Raw genomic sequence first — 15,314 nt, 5'->3', positions numbered from 1 at the left:
ATGCCTTTCCTATATGTGCTCCAGGTTCCCTATACGGATCCTTGACCTACAGACTGCGATTGTCTTCTTTTCTTGCGCAGGACCAGCTACCTCCGAGATAAAGGCACTCACCCTTATGCAGCCAGCCATGAGCATTCTGGAGAGCAAAGGAAGTCGAGATACTGTGGAGCACTTTTTCGCAGCACTGAACAGAATGGAAGATTTGAACGAAATTGTATTGGAGGACATAGGGAGGAGTCCGATGCTAGAACAGAGTGGAAAGGAACTGGAGTTTGTAAGGAGAGTGAAGGACTTGAGCAAGAGAGGCTTGGATGTGAAAGTTAGGTTTGGGAAAGAACGGGTGGTGTGAGTAAGACATGAGATGCATCACCGGTCGACACGGTCAGAAACCTGATTGTTGCTTTCTTGGCATTGTTCGTGCTACAAAACCCAGAAACTTCTACGAAATGGGCTCCCGAAGCATCACTGTGCTGTAATCTGTACCTTCTAACCCATAGTGTGTCAGATCCCACGTTACCACTGCAATGACGAAAACACAAAGTCAGTGACAGTCCCGAAGGCAGTTGATTTGTCTGCGACTTACCCTCCTTGGCTTGAAATCCCATTCTCTCATATAACGGCTTGCCCATTGGTGACGATTCCAAGAAGGCAGGTAGTCTTGCGCGATCCGCTTGCCTGGTACCCCAATCGAGCAGCATGGCCCCTGCACCCCTACGATAATGGTCTGGGTGCGTTGCGAGGATGTGTAAAACTAGTGTTTGTTAGCAGATCATCTCGACATGTTTGGCTGGGCACTGACAGTAAAAAGGCTTTGTTCCCATGTATTCTTTCCTTACTCGACTAAGAAAGGCCATGAAGTCCAGCAAACCTTGTTGTCCTTTGTCTTTCTCGTCGGGTACCGGATACATCTTCTTGGCTTCTTCTTCACTTCGCTCCTGCTCGTTGATGCGCCATTTGGCGACTGCAATCATTTTCCCATCGAGATCGGTGTCAATGACTTTGAGGTAAATAACATCTTTTTCTTCGCTCCACGACTTGACGTGCTTGCCGACAGACTTTTGGACATACTCCTCTGTGATAGGATTTGGCGTGAGCAGAGATGTGATACCCCCGCCGTTGGCGAAGGCAGCAATCTGTATGGCGACGAACTCGTCAAAGTCGGTGGGAGAGGTTATGCGATGGACTTCAAGAGGCATGATGTACGTCCACTTATGATACCTGAACTCTGAAACTGTTTACTAGAAGACCTTTCTTGCGCAGCGCTAGAGCTAGTTATACAATGAAAGATCATGGACTGGGATATTGCACAAGTCGCTAGTACCTTCCTCTTGGGGCAAAGGCGGGGTGGTGCCAAATACCAAAGTAGCCAACATCGCCCTTTTCTCCTCGCGATTCCAGTGTTTCTACATCGTAGCCCTTTTCTCTTGTTCCTTCAGCGTCTCTGCAGCGTAGCCCTTTCGAATCATCTCGACGTGTATGCGCGATGCATCAGCTTGAGAAGCGTTTTTCCACAGTGACGTTAGCGGCACAAATGTCAAGGCGTGACTCGTTCGCCCGCATCTGGATAACTACGATGCTTTCGCAGACACCATGTCGCATGGACAAGCTCACCAAGACTTTTGAACGAGCCATGTTGGCGACGATCCGATATTCCTGGGAAGCTGTGCGACCGTAGGTTTGGACCGCAGCTTGGCCTTGAGTCTGGAACGCATGACGATTCGGGATCTGAAGAGATGGAACAGGCTGCTGAAACAGTCACAGGATGTGAACACGGTGCGACAGAACTCAGAGTCATGAGACGTGATTTTAGCCGAACATCTTTGTGAGATGCGATTGGCTCGCCGTTTCCCCATAGTCTGGTTACAACATTGGACGTCCTGAGCTCAGTCTGAAGCCGCATTGACGTCAAGTCACGCGGACAGCGAAGCATCAAATCGCAGGGGTAGGAAACAACGCCAAGCATCTCACACCCAGCCCCATCAGATGGAACTTGCCGCCTCGGTCATCTAGAGTATCCATGCTGCGCATCCCCCGTGAACCTCGGCAGTTTTTGTCACAGTTCCTCCTAGGTATACCGGGACAGCGGCTACTATGCTGTAGCCCTAACCCTAACCCCGTTCCCGATGGCCTCGATTCGACATGGAAGGGCTCGTAGAACATGTCGCACGACACCCTTGACCGCCAGTATGCGTACTATTTGTGGTCTGGCATGACGTTTGATGTCTTTTCGAAAAGCAAGTGAAAACATGACAGATGTGTACATCACATGTTCAAGCTCCTGGAAAGCGGTGGTTAATTGTTCAGCGTTGACCATGGCATTCTGCTGGGCCAGATTATAAGAAGACATGTCATTCGCTTCATGAGATGAACAGCAGCCCATCCATCTCTACTTCACTTCTCAAGATACCCGTACTTGTTTTATCTACATTCACCACACACTTGTAATATCTTAATACAAATTCCTTGACGGAATCAAGCCACACCCTCTACAGTCATGAAGTCCCTCGTCTTCCTCCTCCCAACCACCGCATTCGCCGCCCTTACTTCGATCACTCAGAACGACGTGAAGAATGGCGGCGGTTGCAAACCAATGACCGTCCTTTTCGCCCGTGGCCCAACCGAACTTGGCAACATGGGCAGCATTGCGGGCCCGCCATTTGTCACGGCCCTCGGCGCCATGATGGGAGGTGCTGCCAACGTCGCCGTACAAGGCATCCAATACCCAGCAGATGTTCCAGGCTTCCTTGTTGGTGGTGACAAAGGAGGCAGTCAGCTCATGGCGCAGATGGTTGGACAGGTCAGGGCGCAATGCCCGGACACTACACTGGTTATGGCGGGCTACTCGTAAGTAACAAGCAGTTCCCATAAGATTTGAGGACTATGAAGCCTAACGGAACAATCAGACAAGGTGGACAACTCGTTCATAACGCAGCAGATATGCTTAGTGCCCAAGACTCGGCCTTTGTGTCCAGCGCTGTCATCTTTGGTGACCCAAACAACGGCAAGCCTGTCGGTAAAGTCGCGGCCGGAAACACCAAGATCATCTGCGCGACTGGCGATCTTATCTGTGCGGGCCAGGCTGTCATCCTGGCGCCGCACTTGTCATATGGTGCTAATGCGAACGAGGCCGCCAAGTTCGTCATGAGCAACATGGCAGCCGGTGGTGCGGCGGCTGGAGCTGGAGCTGCTTCCAAGGGTGCGGCAGCTAAGGGTGCTGCTGCTCGAAGCGTAAAGGCAAAGTATTTCATCTCTTAGTCTCTTGTGTTGCTTCACGGGCCCTATTTCACCTAATGTAACGACGCAAACGCTGTATATATATATATATATACCTTCGCTCGTTCAGCAGCTGCAGGTCAGCTCGTATCACCAAGTTCAAATGGAAACTTGCGAATTCAAACATTTTCCAATCTTCATTCAAGTTATCATGTTTGGAATCATACCTAGGTACTCCACGCATCTCCTACTGTCTTTTTCGGAGCCCACGGTCAAATCTTCTCCCCTCTTGTACCAAGCCTAACGCTTTGGGCAGCATGAAACATGGATCTTAAGCCTTGATGAATCACCTGACTGGAACGAAGATCCTGTCAATGTCTGGTCCCCAGCCTCCATCGATACCGCTGATCTTGACTTCATTCGTACCCTGCTTCAAATCGACGTGTATCACCGAGCTGGCTGGATCCCCTCCTCCATGGGGCAGGAATGCTAGCTTCTGCGTTTTCCCGTTCACGCTGATGTTTGCATACCTTTGACTCTTGTCACCGTTGAGATGCTTGATCCTCATCGTCGTACGAGTCGTTGCTGAAGACTGGATATTGGGAAATGTGGCCGAGCCGGACGTGGTGCCGCCAATGTACCCAGCTGCCTTGGAGCCTGAGCAGGAAGAGCAGGCCTGAGATTTGGCACCGTTAGCAAGGTTTGCGCCTTCACCTTCGTACGAGGTTTCTTCGGGACCGGAAGTAGTGGCCCCAGAGTTGGGGTCAAGAATCCAGTTGACTGCGTTCTTCATGCTGGCGGTAGTCCCGGAGATCTGAAGTGGGAGCCACACATATGTGCTTCTCATCAGATTCTCACTCTGCCATCGATCGCCCATGTATACGTATCCGTTCCCAACAGGCAATACAAAGGTTGTTTGAGAAGCGTATGTGTTTGATCCTGAGTCTGCAAACTTTTTCCACGAAGACCATGGTCCCGAAAGGGCCGTTGATGTACTGTAGTAGTTGTCGTTTGGGTTCCATCCGGTGAGCTGTGAAGCGAACATGAAGTATACACCCTCGTGTTTGATGACGGCTGGGGACTCATATTTCTCTTTCCAGACGTAGACATTTTTAGTAATGCTGAGATAGTCATCGGAGAGTGCGTTGATGCGTAAGCCGTTGCTGCGCTATTCTTTGTCAGTAATGTGTGTGCTGATGGTTGAACAAGAGAAGCCTACGTCTTCAGTGAGCAGATAGCCCTTGCCGTCGTCATCAACGAACACGCCTGAATCTCTACTCTCGAAACCCAATGGTCGCTCGCTTCGCAAATACGTGTATTTTCCACAGACACTGTCTCCAACAGCGACACCGATCTTGGCCTCACCATAGTCGGCGCTATCAATATGCATCCATAGAACATATTTGCCTGTTTGCTTGTTGTGCATAACCTTTGGTCTCTCGATGACACGATTGGGTCCTGTATCGCCGGATGCAGTACGAGAGATCAGAGCACCCTCATAAGTCCATTCGACGAGGTTAGTGGACGAGTAGCAGTTGATGTTTGTGAAAGCTGTTCCGTTGGTTTTGTCTTCGCCAACCCTATCGGTGTGTCAGACTGGGAGAGCTTGAGCTTATGGGTAGACCATTCCTACCAATACCACTTTCCTCCATCCTTGATGATGCCGGCGCCGTGAGCCTGAATGTGCTGACCTGTGTTTGTCTGAAGCGATGTCGTCAGTTAGCGTTCCGGATGGGACACGACGCAACGCACTGCTGTCCAGGTTGCACCAGGGACGATCTGAAGTGTCGCACTCGCGACTGAGGCGGTCAAGCTAAGGCCTGCTAAACTAAGAAGGCGCATGGCGAAGTTGGAATATCAGAATGCAGATGTCAATCAAGAATGGCGGGTCGAGGAAGCACGTCTAAGATATAGTGTCGAGCGACAACAGGCCTAGCATCGTCATGCTAACATATCCAGTAGCATGTCCGCTCATCCCTCATTGACGGAAAATGGAGGCCGCGCTATAGAGTGTCACGAGTAAACACGAAGGTTTAATAGTTGGGGCGGCGTATTAACATCGGAGCAAGGGTAGTAGTAAACGAATTGTGGGGAAGGAGAGTTTAGGTGCGGAAACTATGCTTAATTGGACGTCTGTCGCGTACATTGCCATGGTGGCTGCATGGGTTGCAAATAGCCCGACGTCCGTGATATTGCGAGTGTGGGTGTCTGCACTCGGGAGCGCGTTGATGCGGAAGGTCATGGTGGTAGCGCGCTAACCCCCGCGCGGATTCGCCCAAACAAACAACGCTCCGGCGGCCAGGGCCATCACAAGCACCACGACCCAACCCACCATGGCGCGCACGACCAAGTACAACACGGCCGCCTCGCCGCAGAAGACACCCATCAAGGTGCCGCTCAACGACGACCGACAGGAAAAGGCTATCCGCCGCCATGCACAGCAAGAAGCCCAGCGCAACTCGATGCGCGCCTCGACGGCCACTGCCACGCCTGGAAGACGACGCACGTTGCATGGCGCCGACCATGACAGCCCCCAAACGCCCTCGCAAGACCAGGACGACATGCCAGACATCACTGGCAACGCCGTCACGCCGGGAAACCGCGGCGTCATGCCCTTGCTGGCCAACTTCGAGGAATGGATGAAGATGGCCACGGACAACGTAGGCATACACAGCTGCACCCACTAGGTCGAGGCTGACGTGACGGGCAGAAAATAAACGCAAACAACTCGTGGAACTTCGCTCTCATCGATTACTTTCACGAAATGTCTCTGCTCAAGGAAGGCGACGGCGTCAACTTCCAGAAGGCGAGCTGCACACTTGACGGCTGCGTCAAGATCTATACCAGCAGAGTCGACAGCGTGGCCACCGACACGGGCAAGCTGCTCAGCGGACTTGCAGAAAATGCCAGCAAGAAGCGGAGAGACGGCCATGACGCTGATGGAGGCGACGACGACGATGACGGCGAAGGCGAGGATGGTGAGGATGGAGAGGGTGGCCAGAAGAAGCGCAAGAAGAGGGCTGCCCGGTCGGCCGAAGCTACCCTCGCGTCTTCCTTTGCACAACTACAGAACAAGAAGATGGAGCTCGAGTTTTCAGTAGATCCGCTCTTCAAGAAAGCCTCCGCCGACTTTGACGAGGGTGGAGCAAAAGGTCTCCTTCTGAATCACCTGGCCATAGACGGAAGAGGCAGGATCGTCTTTGACAGCAGCGACGACGCAAACGATGCGACTGCCGACGACACACGTGCTACCCCAGTGCCCGAAGACGCCCATATGCACCAAGACCAGTCCCAGACGCCCGATGCTATCGATGTTGATATATCTGGCTTGGCTGCTAGGTACTTTCCCGATCTATCCCAGCTCGACCGGCAAGACGTGTGTCCCTCGATGAAGACGTTCGACCTTGGTGATGTGAATGGTTCCATGGATCTTCCCTTTCTCAAGGCTCCCGATGACTCTGCCAACCAAGACGCTGCCAAAGATGAAGAAGACGAGGCGGGCAACCGGTCAGGCCTCTTTTTGGATGACGATAACCCTATGGGCTTCGACGATGACGACGACGTGAACATGGGCGGATTCGACCTACCTCCGGAAACGGGCTTTGGCGAAGGCGGAGAGGTCTGGGCTCGTCAAGTAATTCAACATCCACAGGCTCGCGTTCACACTATGGGCCTTGAAGGGGATGACGAGCCAGATAGCGCCGACGGTGCACTCGGCACTGGTGCTCAATATGGCGTCTCTATGATGCACGGTCGTGATCAAGAACAGGAGAACATTCTGACCTACTTCGATCAAGCTCTTAAGAAGAGCTGGGCAGGCCCTGAGCATTGGCGTATCTCACGAGTCAAGCATTCTGCAAAGGCAACACCAGCAACAAAACGGAAAGAGAGGGAGCCCTTTGAGATTGACTTCGCCGCACCCATGGCTCAGACACTAGCTGACATGCTCTACACGCCTGCAACATCCAATTCGACTATATCTCTACCAAAAGCGCAATGGAAGTCCAAGTCGCGTAATCTTCTCCCAGACGACAAGCATTTCAACTCGAAACAGCTGTTGCGTCTTTTCTTGAAACCCAAAGCACGTATGGACTCCCGAAAGGGCGGACGCCGTGCACAAGCACAATCTGGAGACCCAGCACGCGTCGACGAAGCATACTGGGCTGATCAAGGTCAAGAAGGCGAGGGTGACGACATACAGGGCAACTACGATGCCGACTTCTTCCAAGATGATGGTTTGCCAATGCCTGGTGGGCCTATCGACGATGAGGACGTTTTCGCAGACGCTCGCGACCACTTTTCGCCGCCGCCTGACGCACCCGAAGCTACACTACCAATAGACGGCATGTTACCTAGCTCGCAGACTGACGCGTTTGGTGCGCAGCTAGTAACACAAAGCCGTCGATTCCGGCCCGAATATGTGCAGTACGCAAGAGTCGCAAAGAAGGTGGACGTGAAAAGATTAAAGGACGAGCTATGGAAAGGTATAGGATTCGAAGGCGTAAGTTATGGAACCAACTCTCACATAGCATCTAAGCTGACCAATGTTAGATCTCTGGGCCTCCTCAACCCAATGTCGCCGACGATCCAGCAAACAAAGCTGTCGATGGTTCATTGACTTTTACCGACGTCGTCAACAGCTTACAGGCTGTGTATCCGAAACAAACCATGGCCGATATCTCAACGAGCTATTGCTTCATCTGCTTGCTGCATCTAGCCAACGAACAAGGTTTGGTTATTGAGAATCAAGAGAAGTACGAGAACCTTACCATACGGAAAGACTTCACGGCGGAGCTGGATGTTGGTGGGGCATGAGGTCCTACTATCTGGGTCACTCATTCTCACAGCTCGACTTGTAGCTGACTGAAACACGGCTCTAATTTATGCATTATTAGAACCAATGATATCTTGCTTCATGGGCTGCAAGCGTTTGAAACGCTTGTTTTTTTCCACTTCACCAGACGATTCCTTTCTACCTCCAAACGTTTCTATCCCCCACCGCAAGCTTTGTGGGCTCTGGCAATCTGTATTCGTCTTCCAGGTTCGAAGCAGTAATTCCGGTAAGCAGTCGTGATACCAGAGCCCCAAACTGAGTGCACCCATGACTTCCAACAGTCCTCTAGCCATTTCTTTGTTTAGCCGCGGAAGTCCTTTGTTTCAAGCGCTCTGGGCAGTATTCGGGACATTGTTCGTGTCCAAAGCAGTGTCGTCCACTCGATCCTGGTAGGTCGGCATGAACACAATGGTTGTAATCAATCCCCCTCTTATCCTTGCCGCAGCCACGGCATCGTGATCTCAACAGGTTCACTCGATGGGAGTCAAGCACCAAATGGGACGGTCGATAGCAGTGAGAGTGTCCGCAGAGATGTGACACTTCAAACTGTTGGGGCACATCTCCGACGATGGTGGTGAACCTCAACGCGTATCTAAATCCCATAACATTCATGGCAGCATGCGTGTAGAGCAGGTTCCCCCCTAAATGCTGGTTCAGGTTCTTGCGATTGATGTTGTGTACCCGGTACATGGTCGAGGCACTTCCAAAAGGATATCGCCAGCTCGTTGTTGCTCTAGCTACCCAACAACCGTGGGGGCCCACAACTTCAGTGTCGTTGAGAAGCACACGCCAGCATTCTCCATCTCTGATTTGCCGCGACAGTCTGAATCTCGCTGACCCTAGCCGGTATCTATGAAGATCAACCAGTTGCTGGTACATGGGTGCAGGTGGAACCATCAGCTGCTCCTCCAACGGTCGGTCGGGAAGGACGGCGATCTTCCGGGAAATGCGAACTTCGATCATTCGCTGGATGTTGCGTCTAGGAGGACTTTGGGCCATTGAGACATTGTCCGTAGTAGAGTCTGTGGTCTTTTGCGTATCTTGTTGATTTCGAAGTCTTCGACTGGACCTGGCTGCAGTATGAGATCTCAAGCAGGTACGACGATCGATCGGATTCAGAGTTGTTGTTGTAGAGCCGACAATGCGAGCCATCTTTGGGGAAGTAGAGTGTTGTCTTAGAGTAGGAAAGTGTGAAGCAAACACCCTCGAGACAGTGTCCATCTTGTGTACTGGTTGTATCAGCATATATAGATGACTTGTGGGTCTTCGATCAGATTTCGAGCAAACATAGAATCATCTACAAATACGTGATGAAGATAGGTTTATGCCTAACGGTAGACTACATGTAGGTCACAACATCATGCATGGTACTCTCGGGACGGCATGTTGGCAGCAAGATGCATCTGGGGTCGATATGACAAAGGACTTCGCGGCGCAGTACATGAATGGAGGAATAGGGCGGCTGCAGCGATTCAATGAAGTGATGGCCCGTCATGTTGTGAACAATTTACTGTCAAAGTTGCCTTTTGGTTGTTGTTATTGGCCCGGCACCAATCGTCCCGTCTTCACGTATCCGCTAGTATGGTGTTGCATATAAAGAAACGATACATCATCTTTCGCTACGTCTTCACAACCATACAGCGACCATCCATCCAGTGACGAGTCCGACCCACACATACAGTACTTTCCCGATCGCTGTGCTTGGGGCTTTTGACTCTGCATCCTGTTGCCGTGTAGACTGCACATTCTCCTTAAACTGTCCAACCACATTTCCCCGAGGCCAGTACTCACAGACGACAAACCACCCCGGAGCATCGCCCTCACCGCCACTGGTACCACCATTACATTCTTTGCGGCCGCACCCCATTGAGGTTGTCGATTTCCACACAAGTTGAGTAAAGTGGCCAGTTTCCTCGCTTGGTAAAGTCAGTAAGCACGTATATACATCGCGTAAACAGAGAGTTGAACAAACCTGAATTCCCCTGCCTTGAAATCATACTTCGTGCTCTCATTTCCCCATGCCGTGACGGTAAGCTCTGCGCTGCCATATCCTGAACCGAGATTCTCACCGTATGGTCCGCCCTACACGGTCTCTAGCATTAGCGCAGTCGACATGTCATTGTAGTTCCCGAGCCGGTGATACTCCCCCCATCTGTGGGTATTGTCGCTTTGGAAGCGAGACATCGATTCCGGGTTTCAGCAGCGCGTGCTGGCCTAGGATCAAGTGGTGTAACGTACGCTATGCTCAAATTTGCAACCGTCTGCCAAGTCCTGAGCGTAGTCTGATAGCGTCGTGTTCCACTCAAGCTTTGATGCATTGTGTTGCACACGATACTCATTAGTGACGTTCATCAAGTCGTCCTGAAAAGAGCTGTCACTCGTGTATGATGTCGTTGCTTCGTCAGCAGCTGCGGCCAACACGGTCATGATGAGGGCGACGAGCATGCCAAGAAAAGGGCTTGGTTTCCACATATTGGGCCACTCGAATACGAAGGGTAGTGAGTGTCCTGATGAAAGATACAAAGCTCGTGCGTGGACTGTATTGAAACACTTTTCGACGTTATAAGAAGTAAAACATGTCAATGTTCGATGAGATATCGACAGTAGTTTCGTAGTAAGTGAAAGCCGAAATCCGGTTTCTGAGCTACTGCAGGAGTGGCGACTCGAAGTTAACGGTCATCGTGTTGTTCCTTGGATAGAGCGCAAAGATTATGACGTAGGTGGATAAGGAAAGTTAGCGACATCAACCCCCTGTCCAGATCCTAATGCATGTCTGGGCAACGGGTGGAAGCTGATCGGCATTTTAGGATATGTATCATATTTCTTAATCAACATACAAGATGGCTTCAACAAACATTCCTTTCATTGTCCAGATTCGTTACTCGTATTATCATCAACTCTCATCGATCCAACCACACGATTGTCTCATAAGTCGATAGTCCGTGCGTTCACTGACCATCGCAGCCATATACTTCAATCAAAATCAAGCGCAACGCCGACGCCAAACCAGAAGGGGTAGTCCAGAGGCCAAAGCGACACGCAATACGAAACGTACGACGCTAAAACGACCATGGTATCTGAACTTTTCCTTGTAATCGAAAACAAAAAGCCTCGAATAGAAAAGTGACAAATGACAGAAGATCAAGGCGCGTATCGCGACTCCCCAACAGTACCTGGTATATCTCGCGAAAAACAAAGAAGCATCGAGACGGCGCTTAAGCGGCCAACCGAAGAGCGCTGGAGCGGGGACGGGGCATGACTGTTGAAAAACGTGAAGGAGTCTACTAGCATCACTGACGCTCAACTCCGCAGCAGCCTCAGAGGATCCAGTCGATCTCTTCCGGTTTCTCTGCGACTACGCTTATTTCTTCTTCCTGACTTGGGTGCCAGCAGCCCATCTGAAGAAAGGTGATGGCGCAGGCTTCTTGCGAGAACTTCCGGAGCTGCCACTGCCACTGGACATAACGACAACTGCAGGAGGGGGGGAACCACCAGCAGGTTGTCCAGGAGGCGGTGGTGGGGGTGGAGGACCGGGCATGACACCTGGAGGAGGGGGTGGCACTTGTACGATATGTGCCTGAGGAAGGGATTGGCGCTTCTGGCTCTTGTCCCTCTTGCCCTTTCCTTTCAATGGAAGGTGGCTGGACAGGAACGCTTGCGCATCCGGTGGAGGGGGCGGTGGTGGAGGAAACGCTTCCTTGGGCGGTTCCGGCGGTGGTGGCGGGGGCTCAGGCATTGGCCACATATGCATAGTAATGGCCCAGTCTGGTTGAATCATGGTTTCCCAAACCTGGGGGAGGATGATCTCGCCGTCCGGTCCGACGAGGTCGTAGTGGCCTTCATGAACGTGAGGGCCAATCACATCGACATGCAGAAAAGCTTGCTTGATGAGTTCTTCCATGCCCTGACCAAATGTTAGCTTCAAATTGAGACCTGTTACCCAGACAACTTACCTTCCATGTTTTACACAGAGCCCACGGGAAGCTGAACTTGCGACCAACAGCATCCTTGAACTTGATTGGGGCCTTTGGAGCGTCGGATGGTTTCAACTTGGCGGCCTCTTCTTCAGCGGCCTTCTTTCCTTTTTCCAGGTCGTCCGCGGCAGCCTTGGCTTCTGCCAAAGCCTTCTCATGGGCCTTCTTGGTCTCCTCGGCTTCTGCGGCAGCTTTCTTCTCAGCTTCTTCACGTGCCTTTTGCGCTGCTTCGAGCATCAGCTTGGCTTTTTCGGCAGCGGCTTTCTTTTCTTCTGCAATCTTGGTTGCCTCCGCATCTGCAGCTGCCTTGTCGGCTGCTCGAGCCGCGTCTGCAGCCGCCTCACGCTTGAGTTGTTCGTCTTTCTGAGCAAGGATGAGGCTTTCGAGCTTGGCGAGCTTGTCTTCATCACCCCTCTTCTTTGCCTCGGCAGCTTCTTGAGCAGCCTTCTCGGCAGCCTCCTTCTTAGCCTTTTCTTTCTCGATTTTAGCCTCTTGTTGGGCAATGAGCAGATTTTCGAGGCGATCGAACTTGGCTAATTCAGCGTCTCTTCTTGCTTTCTCGGCCGCCTTTCTCTCCTCTTCCTCCTTGCCCAATAAGAGTTTCTCGAGCTTGGAGAGCATGCCCTCCTCCTTTGGATCAGGTTGCGCGGGAGCGGGAGGCGGAGGGGGAGGTTGAGCCATCATAGCCATAGGGTGCATTTGTTGCATGAGCTGCTGTTGCATGGGCTGCTGCATGAGTTGCTGTTGCATGGGTTGCTGTTGCAACTGCTGTTGTTGCATAAGCTGCTGCAACGTCTGCAGTTGCATCTGGTCAGCAGGGGTTTGGGCTGGCTGAGGCTGAGGTGGGGGCGGAGGCGGAGCTGGTGCAGCGGGGACATGATGTTCTTCTTCAGGCGGAGGCTGGGGCTTCGGTGTAGGACGCTTCGAGGGTGGATGCGAGGGTGGGTGCGAAGGCGGGTGTTGTGGAGGTGGAGAGTGATGCTCTGGATGTCCGTACGGATACATGTGCGGTGGCATGCCACCATAGGGCGAAGCGCCGTATGGTGGGTAGTAGCCCATTGGTGAATAAGGCATCATGTCTGCTTGGGGCGCCGCCGGCATGGACTTACGATGACCCCTACGTGATTGACGCGGATCTTGGTGGCGTGGGTCTTGATGGCGCGGGTCCTGGTAATCGGGAAAGTAACCGCCGCGTGGATCGCCAGCCGAAGGAGGACCTTGAGTAAAAGGATTCTGGCCGTTAGGGGCAAAGGGGTTCTGAGCATAGGCCGAGTGTGCCTCTTGACCGAAGGGCACCAGCTGACCCGGGGGCGATTGTGCGCCGCCCGGGAAGCCGCCGTAGGGGTAGCGTGGATCTGACATCAAGCTGGGCGCATAGCCGTTGGGAGCATGTTGGGGTATGTGGCCCCAGCCAGCACTGGGATGGCCGGGAGGATGGCCAGGGTGGGGCGGGGCTCCGTATGGGTAGTCGTCGTCCTCGACCTCGAGAGCGTCCTGATGGACGGATTGGGGCCTTGGCCGCCTCGACCTGCGTGTGCGCTCCAGTTTGCTGCGGCTGCGGCTACGACTTTGGCTCTCGTGGCGCGAGGGAGGATCTGGGACGGGCGCTGCGTGACGCGAAGAGGCTCGATCTCGGTGCGAGGCCTTTGTGCGTGGTCCACGTGGAGGGGCTATAGCAGGTGGGGGGATAACGTGGCGTGCAACAGCGTGATGCGAGACAGCGTGCCGCGGCGCCGAGTGGTGCTTGCTGACAACTTGTGGACGCGAGGCCGAGTCGGAGGGGTTGATTTCGTCTATATAGTCCCACGAGCCTTCCTCGTCGTCGTCTTCGTCTTCCTCGTCGTCGTCGTCGTCTTCCTCGCCCTCTTCGTCTTCTTCGTCGTCTTCCTCGTCGGTCGCCTCCGAGGTGGTGTATTCGTCCTCGCTGGCGGAGACTACCTGGATGCCGGCCGAGTCCTCGTCGGTAAAGTCGTCGTCGTCTTCGAAGGCGCCCGTGTGGTTATTGACTGTGATTCCCTTCCGGAGTCTGATGGCCACGTTAGTGTCGCCCTTGACATGATAGCGGCGCTGGGGAGGAGAAATGGACACGCTCGACGGCGCGGTGCTGTGTGTTGCGCGCGACTTTACAGCGGAGCGCCGCGACGACGCAGCATGGGGCATGGCGCGACGTTGGGGGAGATGGGCTATGACTAACGGCATGAGTCTGGTGGTGCTGACGGAACCGCACTCGAGCCTCCTTCTGCTAGAGAATGGCCGAGTCCAGGGTTCCGAGGTGCGCGAGCAAGGTGCGGTGCGGTGTGGGCGAAGGGAGGATTGGAGGTGGAGCACAGGTGCGGGCGCGAGAAGATGTTAGGAGAACGCGGGGCAGGGCAGGAGATGGGTTGCGGTCCAAGGTTGCCTAAGCACAAAAACGGTACGCTATAACCAGTGGCGTATGGGTAAACAACAACAATCTCAAAATCCACGGCAGACTGTGGTCAGGCGGGACAGTCGGGCGACGTCTTGGGGGAGGGCAGGAGAGCAGAAAAAGCGTCAACCCTGGCTGCCGAAACGGTTTGGTTCTAACTAGGCGGCTGTGTCGTGTCGTGCTTCGGTCTTGTCTCTAACGTCAAATCGATATAGTAGGAATTCGTGTTTCAAGGCCGGCGCCCAACCCTCCAGTCCAGACAATAGTGCGCAGAAAACGATTGTGCTGGCTCGGACATAGTCTGGCTGAAGCAATAGTAGATATGCTTGATGATGACGACAGCGATGCGATGTCTGCGATGTGATGTGGAAGCCGCTCTACTATACTCCATCTACAGTGCCCGTTGCCATTGCTATTAAATTCACCTCATCATCCTGCAGCAGTACTGCCATCGCTGGGAGTCATGCTACCTTTGTCTAGCCGGCTACGTGGTTCCAACTCAGCGGCCTCACTGACCGCTTAGCAGCCCAAACGATGCGGCTCATGCAGCCCAACGAGGGCATAGTCGGGTGTCTGACACGTGTAGTCATGAGGAGCGACGACTGTTTGCTTATTCGACAACAACGTCACCGTCGACAGAGCATGTCTGTGGAACAAGCTGCCTCTAACGTGTTTCAGAGCGCTCACGTACTAAGACAGCGTGCTGTATGAACCACGTCCAGTATACGCCCATCCATCGTTCCAACACAGAACTGGAACAACGAACAAAGCCAACGTATGGAGCGGGTTCTCGACATCGGCCGGTGCGTGCCGTTCGCCTATCTTAGCTGCATACTGGACCCACGTCGTTCGAGGAAAGAACGTAAACCTTTTTCGCCTACAACAC

General features: G+C 53.0%; 6 protein-coding genes across 6 annotated transcripts; 2 read left to right on the top strand and 4 right to left on the bottom strand.

Moving 5' to 3' along the window:
- Positions 1-439: 439 nt before the first annotated feature.
- On the bottom strand, positions 440-1,196 carry AA0111_g9273 (hypothetical protein; the record flags this gene model as incomplete). Its single annotated transcript, XM_028655813.1, has 3 exons — positions 440-519; positions 584-751; positions 800-1,196. 3 exons carry the CDS (start codon positions 1,194-1,196, stop codon positions 440-442), a joined length of 645 nt encoding a protein of 214 aa, XP_028503113.1.
- Positions 1,197-2,494: 1,298 nt separating this feature from the next.
- AA0111_g9272 (hypothetical protein) lies at positions 2,495-3,255 on the top strand (the record flags this gene model as incomplete). The annotated part of the gene is made up of 2 exons (XM_028655812.1): positions 2,495-2,844; positions 2,904-3,255. 2 exons carry the CDS (start codon positions 2,495-2,497, stop codon positions 3,253-3,255), a joined length of 702 nt encoding a protein of 233 aa, XP_028503112.1.
- Positions 3,256-3,559: 304 nt separating this feature from the next.
- AA0111_g9271 (hypothetical protein) lies at positions 3,560-5,055 on the bottom strand (the record flags this gene model as incomplete). The annotated part of the gene is made up of 4 exons (XM_028655811.1): positions 3,560-4,381; positions 4,433-4,793; positions 4,847-4,914; positions 4,966-5,055. The coding sequence occupies 4 exons, from the start codon at positions 5,053-5,055 to the stop codon at positions 3,560-3,562; spliced, it is 1,341 nt and encodes a 446-aa protein (XP_028503115.1).
- A 491-nt stretch (positions 5,056-5,546) lies between these two features.
- On the top strand, positions 5,547-8,028 carry AA0111_g9270 (Condensin complex subunit 2; the record flags this gene model as incomplete). The annotated part of the gene is made up of 3 exons (XM_028655810.1): positions 5,547-5,873; positions 5,924-7,714; positions 7,765-8,028. 3 exons carry the CDS (start codon positions 5,547-5,549, stop codon positions 8,026-8,028), a joined length of 2,382 nt encoding a protein of 793 aa, XP_028503114.1.
- A 1,646-nt stretch (positions 8,029-9,674) lies between these two features.
- Positions 9,675-10,519, bottom strand: AA0111_g9269 (hypothetical protein; the record flags this gene model as incomplete). The annotated part of the gene is made up of 3 exons (XM_028655808.1): positions 9,675-9,963; positions 10,020-10,129; positions 10,286-10,519. 3 exons carry the CDS (start codon positions 10,517-10,519, stop codon positions 9,675-9,677), a joined length of 633 nt encoding a protein of 210 aa, XP_028503086.1.
- Positions 10,520-11,408: 889 nt separating this feature from the next.
- On the bottom strand, positions 11,409-14,181 carry AA0111_g9268 (hypothetical protein; the record flags this gene model as incomplete). Its single annotated transcript, XM_028655807.1, has 2 exons — positions 11,409-11,951; positions 12,001-14,181. The coding sequence occupies 2 exons, from the start codon at positions 14,179-14,181 to the stop codon at positions 11,409-11,411; spliced, it is 2,724 nt and encodes a 907-aa protein (XP_028503087.1).
- Positions 14,182-15,314: the final 1,133 nt, after the last annotated feature.

The sequence above is a fragment of the Alternaria arborescens genome (assembly GCF_004154835.1).
Source record: "Alternaria arborescens strain FERA 675 chromosome Unknown contig_26, whole genome shotgun sequence".
Taxonomy (NCBI): Eukaryota; Fungi; Ascomycota; class Dothideomycetes; order Pleosporales; family Pleosporaceae; genus Alternaria; species Alternaria arborescens.
The sequence above is the reverse complement of the archived record's forward strand: the minus strand, read 5'-3'. Positions and strand labels throughout refer to the sequence as shown.